Raw genomic sequence first — 21,365 nt, forward strand, 5'->3', positions numbered from 1 at the left:
TCTCTCTCTCTCTCTCTCTCTCTCTCTCTCCCTCCCTCCCTCCCTCCCTCTCTCTGGCTGAGGACAGCTGAGGACACTGGGTTCTCTGTGTCTGAGCCTCACATGCTGGTTTCTCCTTTACAGTGTACACAAACCTACATCTACAGTATGCATAACTGTGTGTGTGTGTGGGGGGGGGGGATTACCTTATTTGGCCTCTGTGTGTGCGTGTGTGTGTTTTTTCCCTCTCACTTTACCTCAGTACAGCTTCTGCTGATAAACAACACAACCCCAGTTATTTCTGCAGCACACATGCACGCCCACACACAAACGCACACTCACACAAACACACACACACACTCACTGACTCTGGTATTTGGCCCAGAACACAACCAGGCCATAATACGCCTCCTACACGCACACATACAAATTGAGACACACAAATAAACGCACACTGGTGTTGAGCAACAGGAACCCTGATCAGGACACTGTGTCCTGTGACACTGACAGACGTCCTGTTGCTGTGAGAGAGTCACTGTAAACATGTGCAGCTTATTATTAGCAGCAGGATTAAATAACAGGAGTGGTAGTAGTATTATCATAGTGGTAGAAGCAGTAGTTTTAATGTTATCAGTAGTAGTTGCAGTACTAATGCAGTTTTTGGTTTTCTGCTGGCCTCCATCTTTGCAGCTTCTTCAAACAGTTTCCAGATTTTTTTACCCTCATGTTCAGATCCACTGTTTCAGAAACTACAGACTAATGCAGATTATTGGGACCGACACCAATACCAGGAAGTCAAATCGTTATATATAATATAAATATATATTATTGTAAAAGTATGTCTTTTTTTAGAGATTATAATAAGATATTTATATTTAAAAAGAAAAACACAAATATATAGACCTTCAAGTAAGGTAATAAAATTTTTGAGGACATAAAATGAAAACTGCTAAAACATCCACTTCCCCTCAAATGTGACGCTTGTGTATCGAACAACACCTTTGAATATTTGTGGTGTTGTGGCTCTTTCACCCCCCCACACACAAACACACACACACACACACACACACACACACACACACACACACACACACACACATACAGACAAAAACACACAGACACCAACACACTTGTCAGATGAACAGCATCTGACCCTGAAACAGTATCATGGCTGCAATAAGAAGGTTAGTCTGACATGTGTGTACGTTTGTGTGTGCGTTTGTGTGCGTTTGTGTGTATGTGAGAACCTTTGTGCAAAATTCAATACACATAGATAACGATGTTGTAATAGACTTTCTCACATTGTGTTTATTGCTTCAATAAAAGACAAAAAACTTTATTAATTGTGTGTGTGTGAGAGGGTTTGTGTGTGTGTGTGGTTGTGTGTCAGAGTCTGGAACACTTTGTGCTTCTGTCTGAACTTGTGTCTTCACAAACTGTGTCTCTCTCCTGAGAGACGTTTGTTTCCACTGATCAGCTCAGTGACCATGTTTCAGCTTCTCTGGTTATTTCACTCTTCAGTGGGGGGGGGGGGGGGGGGGGGGGGGGGACCAGCTGCATTGTGGTGCGGATCGAGATCTGTGGGCTTTATTACTTTGTGGCCAAAGAATTCTGTTCATGACTGAAACACATTGTACCTTTAGATTCTTTTAAAGTCAAAACTGAAAGTTAATTTAGAAGCAGCTCTAATCTCGTGTCCTCACTGTTTAATCATTTATTGTACGTTTGATTTCAGCCGTCTGAAGTCTGAACTCTGCCACAATGACTCTCCTCTTTATTTGCAGCTCTTTTGTGTTGACACATGTGATGATGCAACAGATGAAGTTTGTTTCGTAATCTGCCTCTGAGCAAAACCCCGTGTGTGAAGGAGAATGAAATCAAATCCTGTTATTGTCTCGTCAGCACATGTTTTTCTGATCGAGGCCAAAGCAGCACAGGGCGGACGGAGGGAGGGAAGAAGAGAGAGGGAAGAAAGGAGGGAGGGAAGAAGAGAGAGGGAAGAGAGGAGGGAGGGGGGGAAGAAGAGAGAGGGAAGAAAGGAGGGAGGGGGGGGAGCTGGACAGTTTCCCAGTGGCTTAAATAACTAACATTCTGTTCTCTTCAGTTTTGGACATTTTTGCGATTTCTGCTTTTCCCACTGGGACTGAATAAAAAAAGAAGCTGAACTCCGGTTCTCATCACCCGCAGAGAGGGAGGTCATCACGTCTCCTCCTTTAGAAAGAGGAGGCGACACAAGAGCTGCTGAGGTTTTACTGAGAGGAGACGCAGACAAAAAGAAAAACAACTTCCCAGAACAAAAGATCTGAGGACGAGGAAGCAGAGTTTAAATAAACGACCTGCACATCCAGAAAGAAATCAATTAGAAACATTTGAAAAGAGAAGAAATAAGATATTGTTGATCATTGTATAAAGTATGACGAGTTTATTATAGATTATATATATATATATTGTAAATAAGCTGCTGTTCGATATCAAGCAACTGCTCCTACTGACGTGTGTAGAATCCTGAAGATGCTCCTCTGAGTTGATCCCAGATTTCCTCAGTTTAGGTTTCAGAAAATCAGCAGTTCCCCTTTTGATTGCAGTTTGACTTAAACGCTATAATTTGATGTAATTCAACATTTTGATTTGAAAAGACACTTATTAAAGCTGAAGGTAAATTTACAGTTGTAGGATTCAGGTTTTTCTTCCATTTCATTAAAGTGAAGTCACAATTTAGTCGTCTTGTGTCAAACTGAGCGTTGAAACCTTTTCGTCTTCAGTGGAGGGAAGAGAAACGTGTGGTGATGGAGGACGAGAGAGAGGAGGGTTGTTATTTAGGAAACGTGGTTAAAGAGCTCAGAGAGAAGAATGTTTACGAGACGGGACGGAGGAGTGAGAGCTTCTCTTCTCTCTCGACTTCTCAACGACATTTAAGGAGTGCTCTGTTTTTTCTTCCTCATTTTCCCACGTTTGTTTCTCTTTTAAAGGTCTTTTCTTCTTCTCCTCTGATCTGCTCTCACCCCGTCGCCCCAGACTCCACTTCCTTCTCCTCATTCTTTTTGGAAATATAACTCGGGAGTTGATCAACAGATAATAAACGTTTGGAGCTGATCAGTCAAAGGTCAAATAAAGAAAATGTGGCTCGAAAAACACATTTTCAAAGATGAATAAATAAGACAAAGCTAAGAGAAATACTTTGTCATCATATTGTAGGAATGACGTCACTGTTAAGTCAGAAAATGACGTTATATAGTGTCATAATAACAACACAAGATAATCGTGTATAGATGATATCTTAATGATGTCATTATGAAACAGTCGTATTGCCTGATGCATTGTATTCAACAGAAGGTTTTTCTATAGAGAAAGTTTGACGTCTTATTGTCGTCTTCTTTGTTCTATGTTTTTATGAATCCCTATTGTAGCTGCACAGCACTTTGCTCAACGTGTGTTTTATAAAGTTTTATTCAGAGCGTGTTCGCCGGGTGAACTTTATCCCTGAGATGTTCTTCATCCTTCCCTCGGTTCATGTGTAATCCTCCTGTCCTCCTGCAGGGGCAGCACGGAGCAGAGGAAGCTGCGCTCTCGTGATGCAGCCAGATGTCGCCGCAGTCAGGAGACCGAGGTGTTCTACGAGCTGGCCCGCTCTCTGCCGCTCCCCCGCAGGGTGTCCACCCACCTGGACAAGGCAGCCATCATGAGGGTCGCCCTCAGCTTCCTGCGCATGCACGGCCTCCTGCGACCCGGTAGGGACCAGTAGTTTGGATTTGAACCAGTGGTTTTGATTACAGCTGTATTTATATATTCAATATATTCACTGGGTAACAAGGAAATTATTTATTTGTCTCAAGCTTGAATTATTCATACTTTGGGTGAATTGATGACATCGTCTCTAAGCACAGTGTCACAGCCCGGCAGGGATCTGAACGATGTACAGGTGATTGGAGACCAACTGAAATAGATCAAACTGTTCATTCAGGTGAGAATCAGAAAGAGGAGCCTGAAGAGGAAGAGAGCGACGACAGGGAGGAAGAGGAGGAAGAGGAGGAAGAGGAGGAAGATCCAATGGACGCTTTCTATCCTCAGACGTTGGCTGGTTTCATCATGGTGATGACGGAGGAAGGGGACATGATCTACTTGACAGAGAACGTCAGCAAACACATCGGCATCACACAGGTAGAGTGTGAACCCATCCTGCAGCACACAACATTAGAACCACACCAGAACCACAGAAGTTCTGGTTCTGGTGTGGTTCCTGCTTCCTTCAGCTGGTTTGTCATGTTTCTTTTGTCCGAGCTGGTATTTTCTCTTTGAGCCTCGTGGACAGAACACGGACGTCCTTTAAATCTGTTCTTGGCTCCGTGTTGAGATCAAGTTTATTATTTGAATGATGTTAGGATACGTGGACACAGACACACACAGAGGGGCGTGTCCTCCTCTCGGATACTGCACCCTCTGCACAAGTGTTTCATTGGATTTAATTGAGGAAGCTTATAATAAATCATTTAAAAAAGAAACTCAGAAAAGGAAGATGAAGTCCATATATCTATTAAACCAGTCGACAGGTGAATCATTTCTCAGTGGAAAGAGACGTGAGGCATCAGGTCTGTGTGTGAGTGACAGATGCTGTTGTTGTGGTCCACAGCTGGAGCTGCTGGGTCAGAGTGTTTATGACTTAGTTCATCCGTGTGACCAGGAGGAGCTCAGAGATCTGCTGGGTCCACGTCCAGGTCAGTGTCACTCTGTCATCACAGGAAGAATCTGCACCAGAGATAAACAGAGTCCTCCAGAAAGACGCTCTAACACTGAGTCATTCATTTCATCCCTGTTTGGTCACGTGAGAAGATCCGATGCAGGACTTCTCCAGGATTTTTAACCTCATGCCCTAAGTTACCAATATACAATAAATTATTATTATTGTATTATTATAAAGGATTTAAACACAGAGAATAATTTTTCTCTGCAATCGACAAACTCCTCTGCAACTTCTGAACAAAATTGTTATGAATGATGAATTAAGATTAAATATTAAGTTAATAATCGTGTGTGAACTTTGTCGGGTTGTTTTCAGGTTCAAATAAGAAAGAACAGAAACATCACAGCGAGAGAAACTTCTTCCTGCGAATGAAAAGCACACTGACCAGCAGGGGGCGCACAGTCAACATCAAGTCTGCCACATGGAAGGTTCTGTGTCATTATATCTACACAGTGTTGTTGTACAGTTGTTGGCGTTAGAACACGTTTGTTCTCTGTGATTTTTAAAAACTGTTATTTTTTATTTGAAATATTTAGAATTAGTTTATAAGAGTTGGAACAAAACTCTTTCTCCCGAACTCCTCCATCTTGAACTGACTTCTCCTCTCTCTCTTTCTGCAGGTTCTTCACTGCACAGGTCACATGGGTCCACATGGTGGCAGCTCCACGTCGCCCCCTGCAGCCAGAGTGATGACCCTGCTGTGTGAGCCCATCCCTCACCCATCCAGCGTGGACTTCCCTCTGGACACGTGCACCTTCCTCACCCGCCACAGCATGGACCTGCGCTTCACTCACTGCGAGGGCAGGTACCTGACCTCTGACCTCTGACCTCTGGACGAGAAGGACGAGAAGTAGAACATGTTGTTAGAGAAAAGACCTGAAACTCATTTTAGTTTTCTCGTTTCTTGTTTTTGTTTCCAGGGTTACAGAGTTGACGGGATACAAACCTGAAGATCTGATTGGCCGCTCGGCCTACGAGTTCCATCACGCGCTCGACTCCGATCACGTGACCAAAAGCCTGCACACATGTGAGTTCAGACAAATACACAAAGTAAAGTCGGTACGAACAGTGATTATGAACAAAGCAATGAAAATAACTGAAGTTTTTCAGGAGCCGCTGTAAGAAAATCTGCATATTTCAGCTTTTTCTGAGCTTAATGTGTTTTTAATTATTTGATTGAATGATTCAGCTTTTTTACGCCTGTAGAGTGAAAGCATTTTTGTCTTGATTTGAATTTAAAACATCAGAGTTTGAGCTGCACGTTGCCATCCTCTTGAATATATGTCCCTGTTGTCCTTCCAGTGTTGCTCAAAGGTCAGGTCAGCACCAGTCACTACCGCTTCCTGGCAAACAGCGGCGGCTTCGTCTGGGCCGAGACTCAGGCGACTGTTCTCTACAGCGGCAAGACGTCGCAGCCAGAGGCCGTCGTCTGCCTCAACTTCATCCTCAGGTACTTTAGAGAAGGTTGAGTCGCATAAGAGAGCGAGAGAGAGATTTCTTAAATTGCTAAACTTCCTTCTCCATGCATCACACGACTTCTCTTCTGCAGTTCTGTGGAGCAGCCAGACGTCATCTTCTCCTCTGAGCAGACACGTTCTGGTCTGCAGCCCGAAGCGGAGCCCGACTCACCGCCGCTCACACCAGAGGATTGTGGGACGCCCGACGTCTGTGACACTGACGTTCAAAATCGAACCAACTGCAGTGAGGCTGAGGACACAGGTTCGAATCCCAGCAGTGCTATGGAGCTGTTCTTAAAACCGCAGGAGAAGCCAGAGGAGCCGCTCCAGACGAGTGAGGACGACACAGACGCCGTCGCACCACTGACGGGAGGTGAGCACAGACAACTGGCTTCATTTTAGGCTTCTTAATTTAACATCCCAGTTGTAAAAGTTCTAATCTCTGTGTGTTTCCTGTCTCCTTCAGGTTTTGTGGAGCTGTCGTTCGTCAGCCCGCTCAGCCCGGACCTGCTGCCCGACCACCCTCAGGATCTGTGCACGCCGGAGCTGAGACAGCTCCTCACACCCATCTTCAACCCCATCACACCTCCCTCCTCATCATCACCAGCCTCCTCACTGGATGTGGTAAATACTAATCTTTTTAAAACTCAAAAGCTGAAAGTTGTTTGTCTTTACGCTCTCTCTCTCTCTTGACTTGTCTCTCTCAGAGTCTCAGTGAGGACGAGGTGATGGATGCGAGCGAGGTGCAGAGGTTCTTTGCCATTTGGCCGGACAATGGTCAAAAGAAAGAAAAGACAGTGGAGGTAAGAAAACACCTCCAGAAGAATCAGCTCTAAATTTTAAACTTTTATTTTTCAGATAAGAATCAATAAACACAATAAACACAGATTTATGAAATCTATTCCAAAGTTTTTGAAAACTTCAAAAGCTCAAATTCGGAACAAAGTGATATAATTAATTAATTAATTAATTTAATCTCATCTTTTTCATGTAGAAAACCAGGTGCATTAAAAACAAGACGTAGCAATTTAAAAAGTACTCAAAGTTCCCCACCTCAATATTAATATCATATAATTATTGATTTTGACTGGGAGTAAACGTGTGATCTCTCAGAACATGGAGGGGATGGATCTGGACATGTTGGCTCCGTACATCTCGATGGACGATGACTTCCAGCTGAGCGTCTCCAGTGGTTTGACGGAGGAAGTCGATGAACCTTCAGCTGTGACTCCTGCAGCCTCACTCAGAAGGAAACGGTGCGACAGACTCGTCTCAGGACCATTAAACCTTAGATATAAGAAAACAACAGATATTTGATGATCTCGGACGTTTCTCTTCTCTTTAGGACCCATAACCGAGGGGAGGAGCTTCTGTCTCAGCTGAGGATTCAGGACAAGAGACAGAAACAAACTGCTCCGTCAACTGAAGAGGAACTTTTCCTCAGTCACAGATTACTGGTGAGATCATCTCTATTCTCCACGTGTTCCACCTCCAGGTTTCAGGCTTCTGACTCTTTTGTGATCTGCATGTTCAGGACTGTCTGGACCAATCAGATCTGAGCTTGGACCTGGGCCCAGGAGCTCGGAGTCCGCTCCTCACAGACAGAGACCCTGTCTTAGGAGGCGTTCAGGGGCTTTGTGAAACTGAAGGTAAACACACACAAATACACACGCACGCAATGTTATCAACCTCTGGTTCATATCTGATCTCAATGACCTCATTTCCACCAGAAGCCAACATGTGATCTGCATTTTGATAAACGTTCCCATCCCAATAAGCTCATTTCAATGCCCCATGTAATTGATCCCATTCAGAAGTTACTCTGCATCTACACCTTGTTTCATCTTCCAGATCACATGTTAAAATCAGAAGTAACTGGGCGATTAAAGTCACATGACACCAACTCTTTAAGTGATATTTAAGTCCTACCTAACATTTGTTGCTCTCTGTTTCTTTCCTCCAGCTCTGATGAGGGACATATTCGAACCTCGCCCTCCCGACCTGTCGCCCTTGACCTGATGGAGCTCCCTGACAGTTTGGACCCGGGATCCACAGTGGCCCACATAGCCCACATATACAAACACAACAGACCACAAACATGCACGCACCAGAACATCCACTCACGTACGCTGCAGCCCTCTGCTGGAGGGTTGACCAGACGCCATCGCTCGCAGCTCAAACAGGAAACGGCTCTAATGTGTTTCCTTATTGTTCTCTGACTGTGGAGCGAGAGCCAATCACACGCTGGAGATCAGGTGTGTGTGAGTCCACCTTTTGAATCTGAGCGTTTTCCATCTACTTTAATGTTTATCATTGATTTCATGTGAGAAATCATCAAGGGTCAATCTCTCTTATGGCCAGCAGGTGGTGCTAAAACCTTTCAGTCAGAGGATGTGATGAGAATCTGGGAACATGTTTTTCTATGCAGCTAAATTTAGTGTAACTTTAAACTTTCAATGTCAGAAATCATCATTTGAATACGTGCAGCAACTCCCATGATGCTCGGCTTTGTCAACCTATCTTTCGTTCAAACATTCGCTCACTGACGTTTTCTCCGAAACAATCACAACAAACAAACAAGCGAGTTTCAGTGGCATCGTTTATCTCAGTGGTTTATTTTTACATCTTTTTTATAAACTCATGCTTAATCTTCATTTTCTTCATTGATGCATTTACTGTAAAGCGTTTTCATCTGTGGCTTTTAACACTGTGTTTTGTGAAAGGAGTCGGTCGCCTGTATGTCAGTCGGGTGTGCGTTTGTCCTCTGATGATGTCGGGGGGGTTATCTCATATCAAACACTCCTGTTCGTTAACATGAGGCGAGCGCTCTCAGAGGAAGATCAGTAAACTTCACCTGTGACCTCTGTGGTAAACCCACGTGACCTTGTGGCATCAAACATGCAGCATGTCGCTCTCTGCAGATTTGATTCTGCTTTTCTCATATTAGAACATTTATAACCTGATTAACTGTCAGTGAGACAAACAGTAGAGTTCATATTCTGATTAAACTCTAGTCCTCTCTATTTTATCATCTATACGTTTGAATTTTACGACTTTTAACAAACTGTGCCTCGAGTCATATCAGCTGAACGTAGTGTTTTTGTTTCTACACTGAAATGTGGAGGATTGTTGTTTTGGCTTCAAACTCTAAATAAAGCTTCAAACAGCAAAATGTCCAAATTCCCTGAAAGAGCATCTTGTTTTATTTCTGAACCGTTTGTGTGTCGCTTCTGTGAGCCTCGTATCCTCCAGTGAAACACAAAAAACAAAGGATCTGCTTTCAACTTCCCTGTTGATTTTTAATGAGGAAGAGAAAACCTGTTTTATTTGTATCTGCTCCTCCTGTTTGTGATCTGGAGTTCTGAATACAGCTGTTGGAGCAGAAGCTGTTTTCTGATCTGTGTGTGGAGATAAAACATTCACCTCAGGTTGGACTCATCAAGGATTCATCTGCTCAGGAACATCCACCCGGACATCAGGTCACATGACCTGCGAGAGAAAGACAAAAAAAGAGTCATTATGTTGTATAGAGACACAACATGATGACATGTAACACTTATTTTCCAATATGAGAAATAACTCCTGACTTTTTCTCTGGTAAAGAATCTGAGTTCTTCCATCATTTGTCTCAATGGTTGAATTTATCCTTCAGGTGTGTTTGAGCTGCTAGAAGATTCAATTTGAAGATAAGAAAATATTTTGCAAATTTAAACCATGCAATTAAACCAGGTGATTTTTTATGAATATAGCTATATTTTTCAGGGGGAATATTGATAATATTACAATTTGATGCGATTAAATAAAGATATTTCCATAAACTTCAAGTAGAAAAACATCAGAAAGTGGAAATGACTTTAACTTCCAAACAAGACTAGAGAAGAGTTTGAGTACTTGTGTCTTTACTTCTGTTTTTCTTTGTCAATGACTCGCCCTGATTCATCCATTCATCAGACTGTAACCTCAGCTGAGTGTTTACTGTAAACTCCACTGGCTCTTCTCCTTTTTATTTCCTCAAAACAACTCGTCCAAGTCAAACTTCTCCTTTTGGTCAAGCTCCAGTGATACACGCCCAGAGGAAGACGAGCTTCCTCCCTCCACAGAGAGGAAGACGAGCTTCCTCCCTCCACAGAGAGGAAGACGAATCAGAATTTCAACCCTGAAATAAATCATTTATTTCATGATTGATTGAGTCACACTCACTGCTGCTCAGGAAGGGATGAAGTAACTAAGCAAAGGTCAAACTTAACTTGTAATACCTTTAGGAGTTAATACACAGTGGTGGAAAGTAAAAGTATAAAAGTTTAGAAGTCTATCTGAGGAACCTGTTTATTAATAAGATTTTAAATGTCTTAAAATAAGTTTGAAATCTGCAAATCTCATGTCAAAATAATTTGTGGCTCTATCAACACAATGTTAATGTATAGTGTGTGTGTGTGTCTGTCTGTCTGTCTGTCTGTCTGTCTGTCTGTCTGTCTGTCTGTCTGTCTGTCTGTCTGTCTGTCTGTCTGTCTGTCTCTGTGTGTGTGTGTGTGTCTGTGTGTGTGTGTGTGTGTGTTCAATCAGATCGGGAACTTTTTCTCATGAGGAAATAAAAACAGGATCTATAAACAATGCAAAAAATCAGACCAGGATGTAACATGTCCACATTTATTCATCATGTCATTCTGTGCACATTGTACGAATAATCATGTTGTAAATATTACAATCCATATAATAGTTAGTTTTATCTAAGGAATGAAACTTTAAATACATTCAGGGTCTAAGAAGGCGTCAGTCGCTCTGCAGGAGTCACAGAGAGAACCAGGGAACCCGGGAACAAGTGAACCAGAGAACCAGGGAACCCGAGTACCAGGGAACCAGAGAACCAGGGAACCAGGGAACCAGGGAACCAGGGAACCAGAGAACCAGGGAACCAGGGAACAAGTGAACCAGAGAACCAGGGAGCCAGAGAACCAAAGAATCAGGGAACCAGGGAACCAGAGTACCAGGGAACCAGAGAACCAGGGAACCAGGGAACCAGGGAACCAGAGAACCAGAGAACCAGAGAACCAGGGAACTAGGGAACCAGAGTCTGATCACGGACGAGTCGGTTCCACGTTGGTTTGGTCACAATCTGGGCTGTTTCGTTTTTAAAGTAAATCTCATGTGGATAATTCATTCGATAAGAACACTTTTGTGTTCAAGTCAAGTACCTAAGAAATCTACTTTACATAAAAATTTGATTTGGATTTAAAAATCCACATCACAGCAGCTGCAGCTTCACAACACCATCTCTCACAGAGTGTGGTGCTCCAGGCTGGTCTTAGATCAGTGCTGAAGAAACGTCTCAGCTCCAGATGGAGAAGAGTCGGTTCCATTGGAAACTCTACAGGTTTCTGTACCACATGACTTCATGAAGCAAACCTGGATCGGCCCCGTCACTGAGGGGAAGGATGGACAACGTCTCCAGAACAACACTGAAAACACACACACACACACACACACACACACACACACACACACACACACACACACACACACACACACACACACACACACACACACACACACACACACACACACACACACACACACACACACACACACACACACACACACACACACACACACACACACACACACACCTCTTCAGTCAGGTCTCTGTGACGACTGGCCAATCAGAGCTTATGAGCTTGGTCTAAGGTAGCGTGGGATGCTGGTGAGCTGCAGCCAATCAGGAGTCAGTTCTCAGTTTGCAGAGGAAACACTGCAGCAGGCAACTGTCAATCAAAATCATCATCTGACAGTCCACGTGGGAGGAATTCAGTCACATGGGAAGCCGACAGCCTGTCAATCAAGCGTCCTTGTCATCTGACAGAGGGACGTGAAGCTGCAGACCCTCCCCCTCACTCGTCCTGCCTGCGGGACATAATGATTGGACCTCCTCGTAAGGGGGTGGGGGGTTGTCGGGGCTTTGGGAGGAGAGCAGGGGGCGGTGACTGCCGTCCGACTGGGGGCGGCCCGGAGCCTCCTGGGCCAATAGGAGCTGGGTGGGTCCAGGTGTGGAGCAGGGGGGGAGGCGCTGACCCCAGCTTCCATACACCGCCTCCTCGTAGGAGGGGAGGGAGACAGGAAGTCCGTCCACCATCAGGTCCAGCTGGTCCGAAGAACGACGGCTGATGGAAGAAAGAGAATTATTCCATCTGCCAAGGAGGTTGTGTTTTCACCTGTTTGTACGTTGATGTCGTTCATCTTCTTCTCACCTGGGAGACTGGCAGGGGTAGAGCCGGGACTTGACCACCATGCAGGCCGTGGTGGTGAGCAGGAAGATGGACACGCCCACCGCCGTGGTGGCCATGTTGGGCATCGAGTTGCTGGATCTGTCGTCAGGGTTCATGTGAGGACTCTCTGAGGAGGAGAAGCACAAACACAACCACAGACAGATGAGAATTACACAACTCTGCAGGAGGAGCTGAGCGGTCGTCCAGAGAAACACAACCCGGAGTCTTCTGAGGACACACATCCTGCTGCATGTGTTTATTATGTCCGCACAACATGAGGCTAAAACAGAATTTAATTACTCACGACTCAATCAAGAGAAACTTAATCAACAGTACAACAATTCTTTATTTATCCAAATATAGATTGAGTATATTGGGAGTTTTAGAAGAAACAAGCTGTTTGAACATTGAACCTTTGATCGATCAGAAATTTAAAGTTTCTTTTATTTCCAATGTTTCTAAAAGAAAGATCATATAAATTTGTTAGAAGGTTAAAATATGTCAAAGGACTGAGAGGAGGAGCACTTCCTCGTCTCAGCCTCACAGCGGAAACCCCAGATATTCTGTGTTGATTATCAGATATGAGATCTATGAGGTTTCTTCAGCCCAGCTCTGTGGTTCCTCCGTGATCATGATAACACAGCAGCTGGTTCCATGAGGCTCTGGTGGCGTCGACTCAGAGGAAATGTTTAATGGTTATTACAGCAGCTCTGCCCACTTCCTCTCCCCGACTTCCTGTCGCAGCACGTTTCAGTGATGTACCAGAGGAAGTGGGAACTGGTCTGAAGGAAACTGAAGCTTCTGACAGTCTGAGTGTTTCTGTGAAGTGGGTCAGGACGTAAACTCAACCTGCTGCTGCTTTGCATGACGCCCCTTAAGTAAGCATATTATTTGCTCACAGGATATTTACATAACTTAACTATTATCCTAACACTCTTTGAGTGTGTGAACGAGTTTCGGTAACCTTACTGGGAATCGAACTCCGGAACAATAACATGCCGAGTGCTTCCTGAACCAAACAGGGAGGAGCTGTCACAACATGATGAATCTGCCTTCAACCTGTTGGATCAACACTGGGATGAGTCACAGGCGACACAGAGCAGATCCTACACAGAGCTCATCCCTGAGGAACGCTGTGATGCTGCTGCTGGGAAACGTCCAGAGACGAATCCTCCACGAAGATCCGCTGACTCACAGAGGAAGGAATGCTTAGGTCACATGACGTGTGTCGTCAGGGGGGTTTCATCCAAACTCCAGAGGGAGCAGGCAGCAGAAGCATGGGAGGGAATCGAACTACCGACCTGAGTGTTTGTGTTCAGGACAGAAATAATCTAGAAATTAACCTACAGCTACATTTATGGAGGTTCCTCTGATTACCTTTTTTAGGAAATGTTCCTGATGTGAAAACACAAAGAGGAAACTTGTATCTGCACGTTAAACCTGTTAACAGATACTTTGAAAGTTTTATCCCACATCTATAAACTCTACACGAGTTGTTCCTCAGTCTGGGGTCTCACCCTTGATGGGGATGCAGGCCGGGATCGGAGGCTGCCACCTCCCCTGGCGACACCTGGAGACGCGGGCATTGGCGAGGTGGTAGCCGGGCTCACAGAAGAAGTGGATGGAGCTCTTCTGAGGGAAACCTCGGCACGGAGACGGGTCGCAGCGGAAGCCTCCATGTTCAGGCACCAGAGGGTGGCTGCAGTTACTCAGCCTGCCTGCACACACAAGAGGGATGAGAGCAGCTGTTAGTACTTAGAAAATTCAAAAGTAACCAGTGCTTTCTACCTCACACCACTGCTATAATGGTGTTAATATTAAATCCTCTTCTCTCTTTCCCCTCAAAACCCTGCACTCGCACTCAAACAGCTTGGGTTTAAATTCTGCTTGTGCTCAAACTCTGCACTTGCACTCTTTCCTGATTTCCTGCGCTGCTCCTGTGTGAGCGTGAACCATCTGCACCAGGCTCCTGAATAAAGAAAGAAAAGCTCCACATGCATTGTTCTCCTCTGGCTTTAAAGTAGAGGTTACACATTCTGAAGGTGGTTTTCTCCTCCGACCCTCAGAGACTCAAATCTGTTTGAATTGTAGGAACAGTGACTTCAGCTTTAGATTTTATTTGGTCAGAAAATGCAGAACCAAAAATGCTCGTATCCTGAGCAGCGGCGGACTGTTGATCTCTGTAACGAGACACCAGGTGGACCTGAAGGACAAAGTGTCTGTTTATTGAGAGGACGAGAGGACGAGAGGACAGAAAGGTGATGTTTCCCTGTCAACAGATGAGGACATGAGGGTAGAAGGCTGCTTCGGGGGGTCAGGGTTCGGTGTATTTCATGCTGCCTTCATTCACCAGCATCATCACACTGGCTTCTCTTCTAGTGTAACAAACATCCACCTCTGCTACTCACTTCCTCTTTTATTCACCAACAGTCTGAATCTGCAGAATCATGATTTCTGCTCCACCAGCTCAAGGAGCCCGAATATCAACACGTGAGGAGTCGGTCAAGTGGAGAATCACTAGGATCTCTACAAATGAAGCTGCAGCCAGAGAAATCTTAATTTGGTTTCACAAGATTAGAGACAAATAATCTAAACAGTTCTGTTATCCCTGCAGTTAGAAACAGATCCACAGGAACAACAGAGTCTGCAGAACACTCCAGTTCAACATAATGTGAACTCAAGAGAGAAAGAGGAAGAACCCGACAGTTTCAAACCTGCCTCTTCTGAAACGTTATGTTCAGTAAGTGATTCAGAACCAGTCGTGATAACAGTTTGATCGAGTTTAATAAACGATAGAGACTTAATGAAGAAACAAACCCAGAGAGAGGGGTTTAGTGTGTGTGTGTGTGTGTGGGGGGGGGGGGGGGGGGGTGGGGGGGGGGTGGGGGGGGGGTTCAAACCTGCAGCGAGGAGCGGTGTCGAGGCCAAGAGGAGGAGGAGGAGTCCACAGACCAACCCGACACGTCCACACAGACACGGACGCAGAACTGACGCCGACATCAAGACAGACTTCCTGAAGACACAGAGAGGTACAAGGTCAGAGGGAAGGACCCACACATACACACACACACACAGACCCACACACACTGTGAGGACACTGTCACTGAAGTCCTGTAGATGACATCACAGCTGTTCCACAAAGTGTGTTGTTGTTTGTTTTAATCCTCAGAGGAAACTGACAACAGCATCACAAAGATAATCTGAAATATGGACATTTATAGAAACTCACCAAATTAGAGATAAACAGACATAAAAATATAAAACTATTTAGAATCAAGATGAAAGTGGAATTTGACTTGGCGAACTCACACAAACACAAACACAAACGTAGAAACAAATAGATAAAAAATCTGAACCATTGAAAGAACAGGACAATGAATCTAAAAAAAAAGTTGAAATGAGTCAAACAAATGTTCAAATAAATAAAGGCTCCAAAACATAAACATAAAATCTATGAATATACAAATATAAACAGTAATTTGTACCAAGGTGACAGTCAGTCTCTCACATGTGAACCTGCAGGTTCCTGCTGCTTCGTCTTCTGCTCTGTCGTTGTGTTGTCAGCATGTGAAACACATTGACCAACGATCACAACAGACAACACTGCGGCTGAGCAGCAACAAAAACTTCATAATGTTGAAACAGAAACTCTTCACCACAAAGACCCAGTCTTTCTTCTTCCACATCCCGACTCACAGACACACACATCCTGTGATAACGTGTCAGAAGTGACAACAGAGCCAGACCTCCACCACAGACTTTCAGAGTTTTAGAGTTTCAATGTTTTTAGTGTTTCATTGTTTTTTAGTGTTTCATTGTTTTTAGTGTTTCAATGTGTTTAGTGTTTCCAGTGTTTCAATGTTTTTAGTCTTTCCAGTGTGTGGAGATGTTGATGTGTTTGCTCTCTGCTGACTTCACTGTGTCTTCCTGTCGAGAGAGATGTCAGTCATCTCAGGATCAGCGAGGGAGAACCCCCGCCACACACACACACGCACACGCTCTCTCTCTCTCTCTCTCTCTCTCCCACTCTCACTCAATCCAAGGCCACAGGCTGTGTGGGACATCTGTATATCACTCATCATGTCTGTGATATTTTAACTTCTGTAACGTTTGATCATTTCCTCTTCACGTGACTCGCTGCTGCTGCGATGATCATCACTGAACAACACTAAGGCCACATTTTCATTTTAGAGTTCATGAATACATTTGTGTGAGAGACGACCTGAAGCATCAACACCGGAACAATCAGAAACACAACAAACGTTTTTCTGGAAGGTTTAAATGTTTCCCTCTGATTTCAGCGTCCACTGAAAACCTGCTCTGCTCCGATGAGAGGAGGTGAAGACTGAAGTGAATGTGACTTCACATCTGTGACCTTCTCTGCAGGTGAATTCACACTTTGGGGGAAATTACAAGTTCTGTAACAGCTTAGAAAAGGTTTTCCCCCGTAACCGAGTTTTTATCATCTTCTCTGCTCTCATCCACCTTCATCACCTTCATCACCTTCATCACCTATCTGTATCAATCAACCTTCGCTCTGTGATTATGTTGAATTTTTTTCTGATGCTCACACGCCTCCGGCTCCTTCTCTGAACCGCGTCTGGCTCACAGGAAGTGATGTACTTTGTGTTTCCAGCCACATCAGTGATTTGGGAGCTCAGGAAATTAAAGTGAACGACGATAAGACACAGACGACATTAAAACTATTTCCACCTGCAGGAACTTCCACGGAGAAAAACCACGGAAATCAAAACCACAGAACCATCTGCGTCAGGTGATGTCTGAGAAGGAGCTACAGACACAGGCAGGTGCTTCAGATACAGGCAGGAGGTGCAGATACAGGCAGGAGGTGCAGATACAGGCAGGAGGTGCAGATACAGGCAGGAGGTGTAGATACAGGCAGGAGGTGCAGATACAGGCAGGATGTGCAGATACAGGCAGGAGGTGCAGATACAGTTAGGAGGTGCAGATACAGGCAGGAGGTGCAGATACAGGCAGGAGGTGCAGATACAGGCAGGAGGTGCAGACACAGGCAGGAGCTGCAGACACAGGCAGGAGGTGCAGATACAGGCAGGAGGTGCAGACACAGGCAGGAGGTGCAGATACAGGCAGGAGGTGCAGATACAGGCAGGAGGTGCAGATACAGGCAGGTGCTGCTTCAGATACAGGCAGGAGGTGCAGATACAGGCAGGAGGTGCAGATACAGGCAGGTGCTGCTTCAGATACAGGCAGGAGGTGCAGATACAGGCAGGAGGTGCAGATACAGGCAGGAGGTGCAGATACAGGCAGGAGGTGCAGATACAGGCAGGAGGTGCAGACACAGGCAGGAGGTGCAGATACAGGCAGGAGGTGCAGATACAGGCAGGAGGTGCAGATACAGGCAGGTGCTGCAGATACAGGCAGGAGGTGCAGATACAGGCAGGAGGTGCAGATACAGGCAGGAGGTGTAGATACAGGCAGGAGGTGCAGATACAGGCAGGAGGTGCAGATACAGGCAGGAGGTGCAGATACAGGCAGGAGGTGCAGATACAGGCAGGAGGTGCAGATACAGGCAGGAGGTGCAGATACAGGCAGGAGGTGCAGATACAGGCAGGAGGTGCAGATACAGGCAGGTGCTGCAGGACCTCAGTGAGACACAGTGACGCTGATACCGAGTCGTGTTGTTCTTCAGCCACTGAACCACACCTGGCGTCTGGTTGATCAGTAGCTGCACAGGAGACTGAACTTTGCTCTTTGTGCAAAAAACACTTTGTTCTCTCACTTGTTAATAACTGACTCCAGGTTTAAACAACTGCAGAAAACATGAATCCGCCTTTTACACGTAGGATTTTACAATATTAAGCTGAAGAGAGTGAAAGGACAGAAAGGAAACAGGATTATCTGATTAAACCTGATTCAAATGAGTCTGACTTTCACTCTGCTTCATAGCTGTGATCAATGTTGACATAATTTGTATGCAAGCGAATGTATTTGATACTTTACCAGTAAGTGAACACACTTGGGGAAGAGGAAGTGAATCATCATATTGTGTCGCACCGACTACGCCTTCAAAAACCCACTGAGTTGGATTTGATACCAGTGGATTTAATGAAAGTGAAGGACACAGTCACTGCTCAGTGTGTCTGACACAAACGTTCAGTGAGCACGACTCACAATGCACATGCAGCGAACACAGGGGGAACGCTGAGGCTGCGTTTCACAGGTCACAGGGATACAGTGGGGGGGGGGAACACGACCTCACTTCACCCAACTCCTGTTAGAATGTGGGTCAACAGATTCTCACACTGACATCAATGGTTTATGACAGAATCCATAAAACTCTCCACGTTCAAAGTGAAGTTCTGGTTAAAGTTTAAGCTCCTGAAGTCATAAAGTCTCATATTATGACATAATCCTCATAGTCAATGAAACACAAGAGGAACAGTTTGTTCAGCCTGTGATGATGAGCAGCAGGAAGTCAACGATACCCTGAGTTTATCACTGTTATTATTATAAAACTAAATCTGATTATAGTTGCATTTTATCCAGAATTGAGGCCCAGATATTCTGATATGAGCGCCGCCCCCTGGGAGCCGGAGTCTCTGATTGGAAGACGGAGCTGCTGTATCAGGGTCTCACCGATCAGCTGATCTCAGCCGCCAATCATCAAACAACTAAATAAACCAAACTCATCCGAAACATGAACAAGAAGAACGACCTCATGGACAGGGAGGGTCAGTGTGAGATCCTCTGCTCAGAGATAAATGAAGTTCTGAGGTGAACTGAGACGTGTCACACTGGAGTCTTATCTCAGGGGCAAGTGAAGACACTTGAGGTCACATCCAGAAAAGTGTTCACTCACTCACTCACTCACTCACTCACTCACTCACTAGGAAACAAAACCTACAACTGATGAAGCTGAGATCACTGCAGATTTAAATGAGGCTGTAATTATTTTCAGTGTCAGTGAATATGACAAATATTTTTGATCAGTGCTCTTATTTATGGAATGAGAAAGAAAACCAGTAACTTCCAAAGAAAACTGATTCACCACGACAGAAAAGAGAAGAAGCAGCAATGGAAAATAAAACTATTAATAATTATTGCAATTTCATCATCAAAATACAACAAATGTCCAATTTATTTTAATAAACTGCACCTGACCTCAGATTTGACAAATGTTTTGTTGCACTAAGGACTTTAAACTTTAATTATAATAACACCGTGACATGTTAATAATTAACAATATCATCTGATGAGAACATTTTGATATGAAATCATTTTTGACCAGATCGTCCAAAATGGTGGATTATCCTCAAATTGAAGGACTAATTGTTTCAGCTCTGGTTCAGTTGAAAAGAAAAGTTTGAGTTTGTCTGTAAACCTGGTGAGGAAGCTCTGGAACCTGGAGCTGGTCCATGAATCCCTGAAACCAGTGAACATCAGTTCAACATCTGGAATAGACTCCAGGTCTCATCCGAGCCCTGCTCCTCAGGGTGTGGAGCCCACTTGTCCCCACAGGCTGAACTGAATCTGGAGAAACATCTCGATCCTGTAAGAGGATCTTTGTTCCTCAGCCACAGAAGCTTCTCTTATATCCCTGTGATGTCATGAGGGATCTAACACAGTTTGAATGAACGGGTTTTTAGATGTGAGATAAGTTAGTGATGCTGTTTATAAAGCCACATCATCATTAACCTCCAGGACGCTGGTCTGTCTCCGCGGGGACAGGGACGGTAAACTGCGGCACATCAGTGTTTGAGTAGCGGAGGATTCAGCGGTGAACACGACTCACCTGACACCGGGAACCAGGCGGCGGCTGCGGCTGCTGCTGCTCCGGAGACGTGTCGATGCGGGAACAGCTCCGGGATGTGAAGACGAGGCTGTTCCGTTCCCTGGTTCTGAGGATGATCCTGGATCAGATGTTCTTCTCTAGTCCTGAGGATCTCCGGTTCTGAGGATCTCTGGTTCTGAGGATCTCTGGTTCTGCTGTCCTCTGGTTCTGAGGATCTCTGGTTCTGAGGATCTCTGGTTCTGAGGATCTCTGGTTCTGCTGTCCTCTGGTTGGTTCTGTCGCTCTCTTGCGCTCTAACAACGATCAGCTGTTCTGTGCTGCTCAGCAACAAGTGGAACCTTTTCGCTGAAGCTCCTGACTCATCGATCAGCTGTGTCAGAGAGCGACAGCCTGCATTCTGATTGGCCGCTGAGGACCAACAAGCTCCGCCCACCCCAGTCATCACACACACAAACACACGCACAGACACACGCACACACACTCACACGTTTAAACTGAATACATTGTAGATACCAATTCAAACATATCTGAAGCAAATCTTGAAAAATAAAAGCTTCACATTTAAAGAGCCAGTTAATGGAGGATTCCAGGAGGAATTGGAGAGGCTTGTTTCTTCTTTACAGTCTATGAGTTAAACACAAATCCTGTTTTCTACATTTCAAAGGTTTTACTTTAAACTACAGAGCAGGAGAAGCAGCTGAGCCCTGACTTCATGTTTTACTTTCTGTTCTTGATACACAGAAACCCACTGTGACCACCGACACAGCGCCCTGTGGTCAGAGAGCTGCTGCTGGGAGCTGTCGCCCTTCAGGCTGTTACCAGTAAAGAGCTGAAGAGCTGCAGGCTGCAAAGCTTGCTTCTTGACGGAAGTGCTAAAAATACCACTGTGCTGTGATGCAGCAGAGGAGGAGGATCTCCAGGGCGTCCACTGGCTCTGTGCTGGTGTCAGCTCATCAAGCAGCATGTGGGAACCTCGTCATGTGGTCATGGGGTCGCTTCTACATAGTCTCAGGTTGACTGTAAATCTAGGCCTCGTTTTGACAACGTGACCCGGTCCAGCCTCGTCCTGCAGGTTCCTGCTGAGTGAGGACAGACCGGCAGACGGATGCAAAACAACACAAAGGACAGAATGTGATGTCAACAATCAGGAGACAGGA

At 45.0% G+C, this 21,365-nt stretch overlaps 2 protein-coding genes across 6 annotated transcripts in view; one reads left to right on the plus strand and one right to left on the minus strand.

Moving 5' to 3' along the window:
- Nucleotides 1-9,357, plus strand: part of hif1al (hypoxia inducible factor 1 subunit alpha, like) — a 12,354-nt gene extending 2,997 nt beyond the window's left edge. For 2 of the 3 annotated variants that reach the window (XM_053422964.1, XM_053422967.1), the window contains exons 2-15: nucleotides 3,517-3,707; nucleotides 3,941-4,137; nucleotides 4,607-4,691; nucleotides 5,033-5,145; nucleotides 5,338-5,522; nucleotides 5,638-5,744; nucleotides 6,020-6,167; nucleotides 6,267-6,547; nucleotides 6,641-6,798; nucleotides 6,882-6,977; nucleotides 7,288-7,430; nucleotides 7,520-7,631; nucleotides 7,709-7,823; nucleotides 8,138-9,357. In XM_053422964.1, the coding sequence (XP_053278939.1) occupies nucleotides 3,517-3,707; nucleotides 3,941-4,137; nucleotides 4,607-4,691; nucleotides 5,033-5,145; nucleotides 5,338-5,522; nucleotides 5,638-5,744; nucleotides 6,020-6,167; nucleotides 6,267-6,547; nucleotides 6,641-6,798; nucleotides 6,882-6,977; nucleotides 7,288-7,430; nucleotides 7,520-7,631; nucleotides 7,709-7,823; nucleotides 8,138-8,193 (1,987 nt within the window). In that variant the 3' untranslated portion in view covers nucleotides 8,194-9,357. Of the gene's footprint in view, nucleotides 1-1,118; nucleotides 1,164-3,516; nucleotides 3,708-3,940; nucleotides 4,138-4,606; nucleotides 4,692-5,032; nucleotides 5,146-5,337; nucleotides 5,523-5,637; nucleotides 5,745-6,019; nucleotides 6,168-6,266; nucleotides 6,548-6,640; nucleotides 6,799-6,881; nucleotides 6,978-7,287; nucleotides 7,431-7,519; nucleotides 7,632-7,708; nucleotides 7,824-8,137 lie in introns of those variants that run through there. The other variant, XM_053422965.1, reaches the window with a different exon arrangement.
- A 1,450-nt stretch (nucleotides 9,358-10,807) lies between these two features.
- Nucleotides 10,808-20,999, minus strand: zgc:152863 (uncharacterized protein LOC562658 homolog). Of its 3 annotated transcripts, none has more exons than XM_053422969.1 (5): nucleotides 20,209-20,999; nucleotides 15,335-15,447; nucleotides 13,952-14,152; nucleotides 12,417-12,561; nucleotides 10,808-12,329 (listed from the first exon to the last, which is right to left on the minus strand). In XM_053422969.1, the coding sequence occupies exons 2-5, from the start codon at nucleotides 15,432-15,434 to the stop codon at nucleotides 12,008-12,010; spliced, it is 768 nt and encodes a 255-aa protein (XP_053278944.1). In that variant the 5' UTR covers nucleotides 15,435-15,447; nucleotides 20,209-20,999; the 3' UTR covers nucleotides 10,808-12,007. The 3 variants fall into 3 exon arrangements, with proteins under 3 accessions (XP_053278944.1, XP_053278945.1, XP_053278943.1); XM_053422970.1 differs by lacking the exon at nucleotides 20,209-20,999 and adding an exon at nucleotides 18,417-18,595; XM_053422968.1 differs by lacking the exon at nucleotides 20,209-20,999 and adding an exon at nucleotides 15,943-17,282.
- Nucleotides 21,000-21,365: the final 366 nt, after the last annotated feature.

This window comes from Pleuronectes platessa, chromosome 5, assembly GCF_947347685.1.
Source record: "Pleuronectes platessa chromosome 5, fPlePla1.1, whole genome shotgun sequence".
NCBI lineage: Eukaryota > Metazoa > Chordata > Actinopteri > Pleuronectiformes > Pleuronectidae > Pleuronectes > Pleuronectes platessa.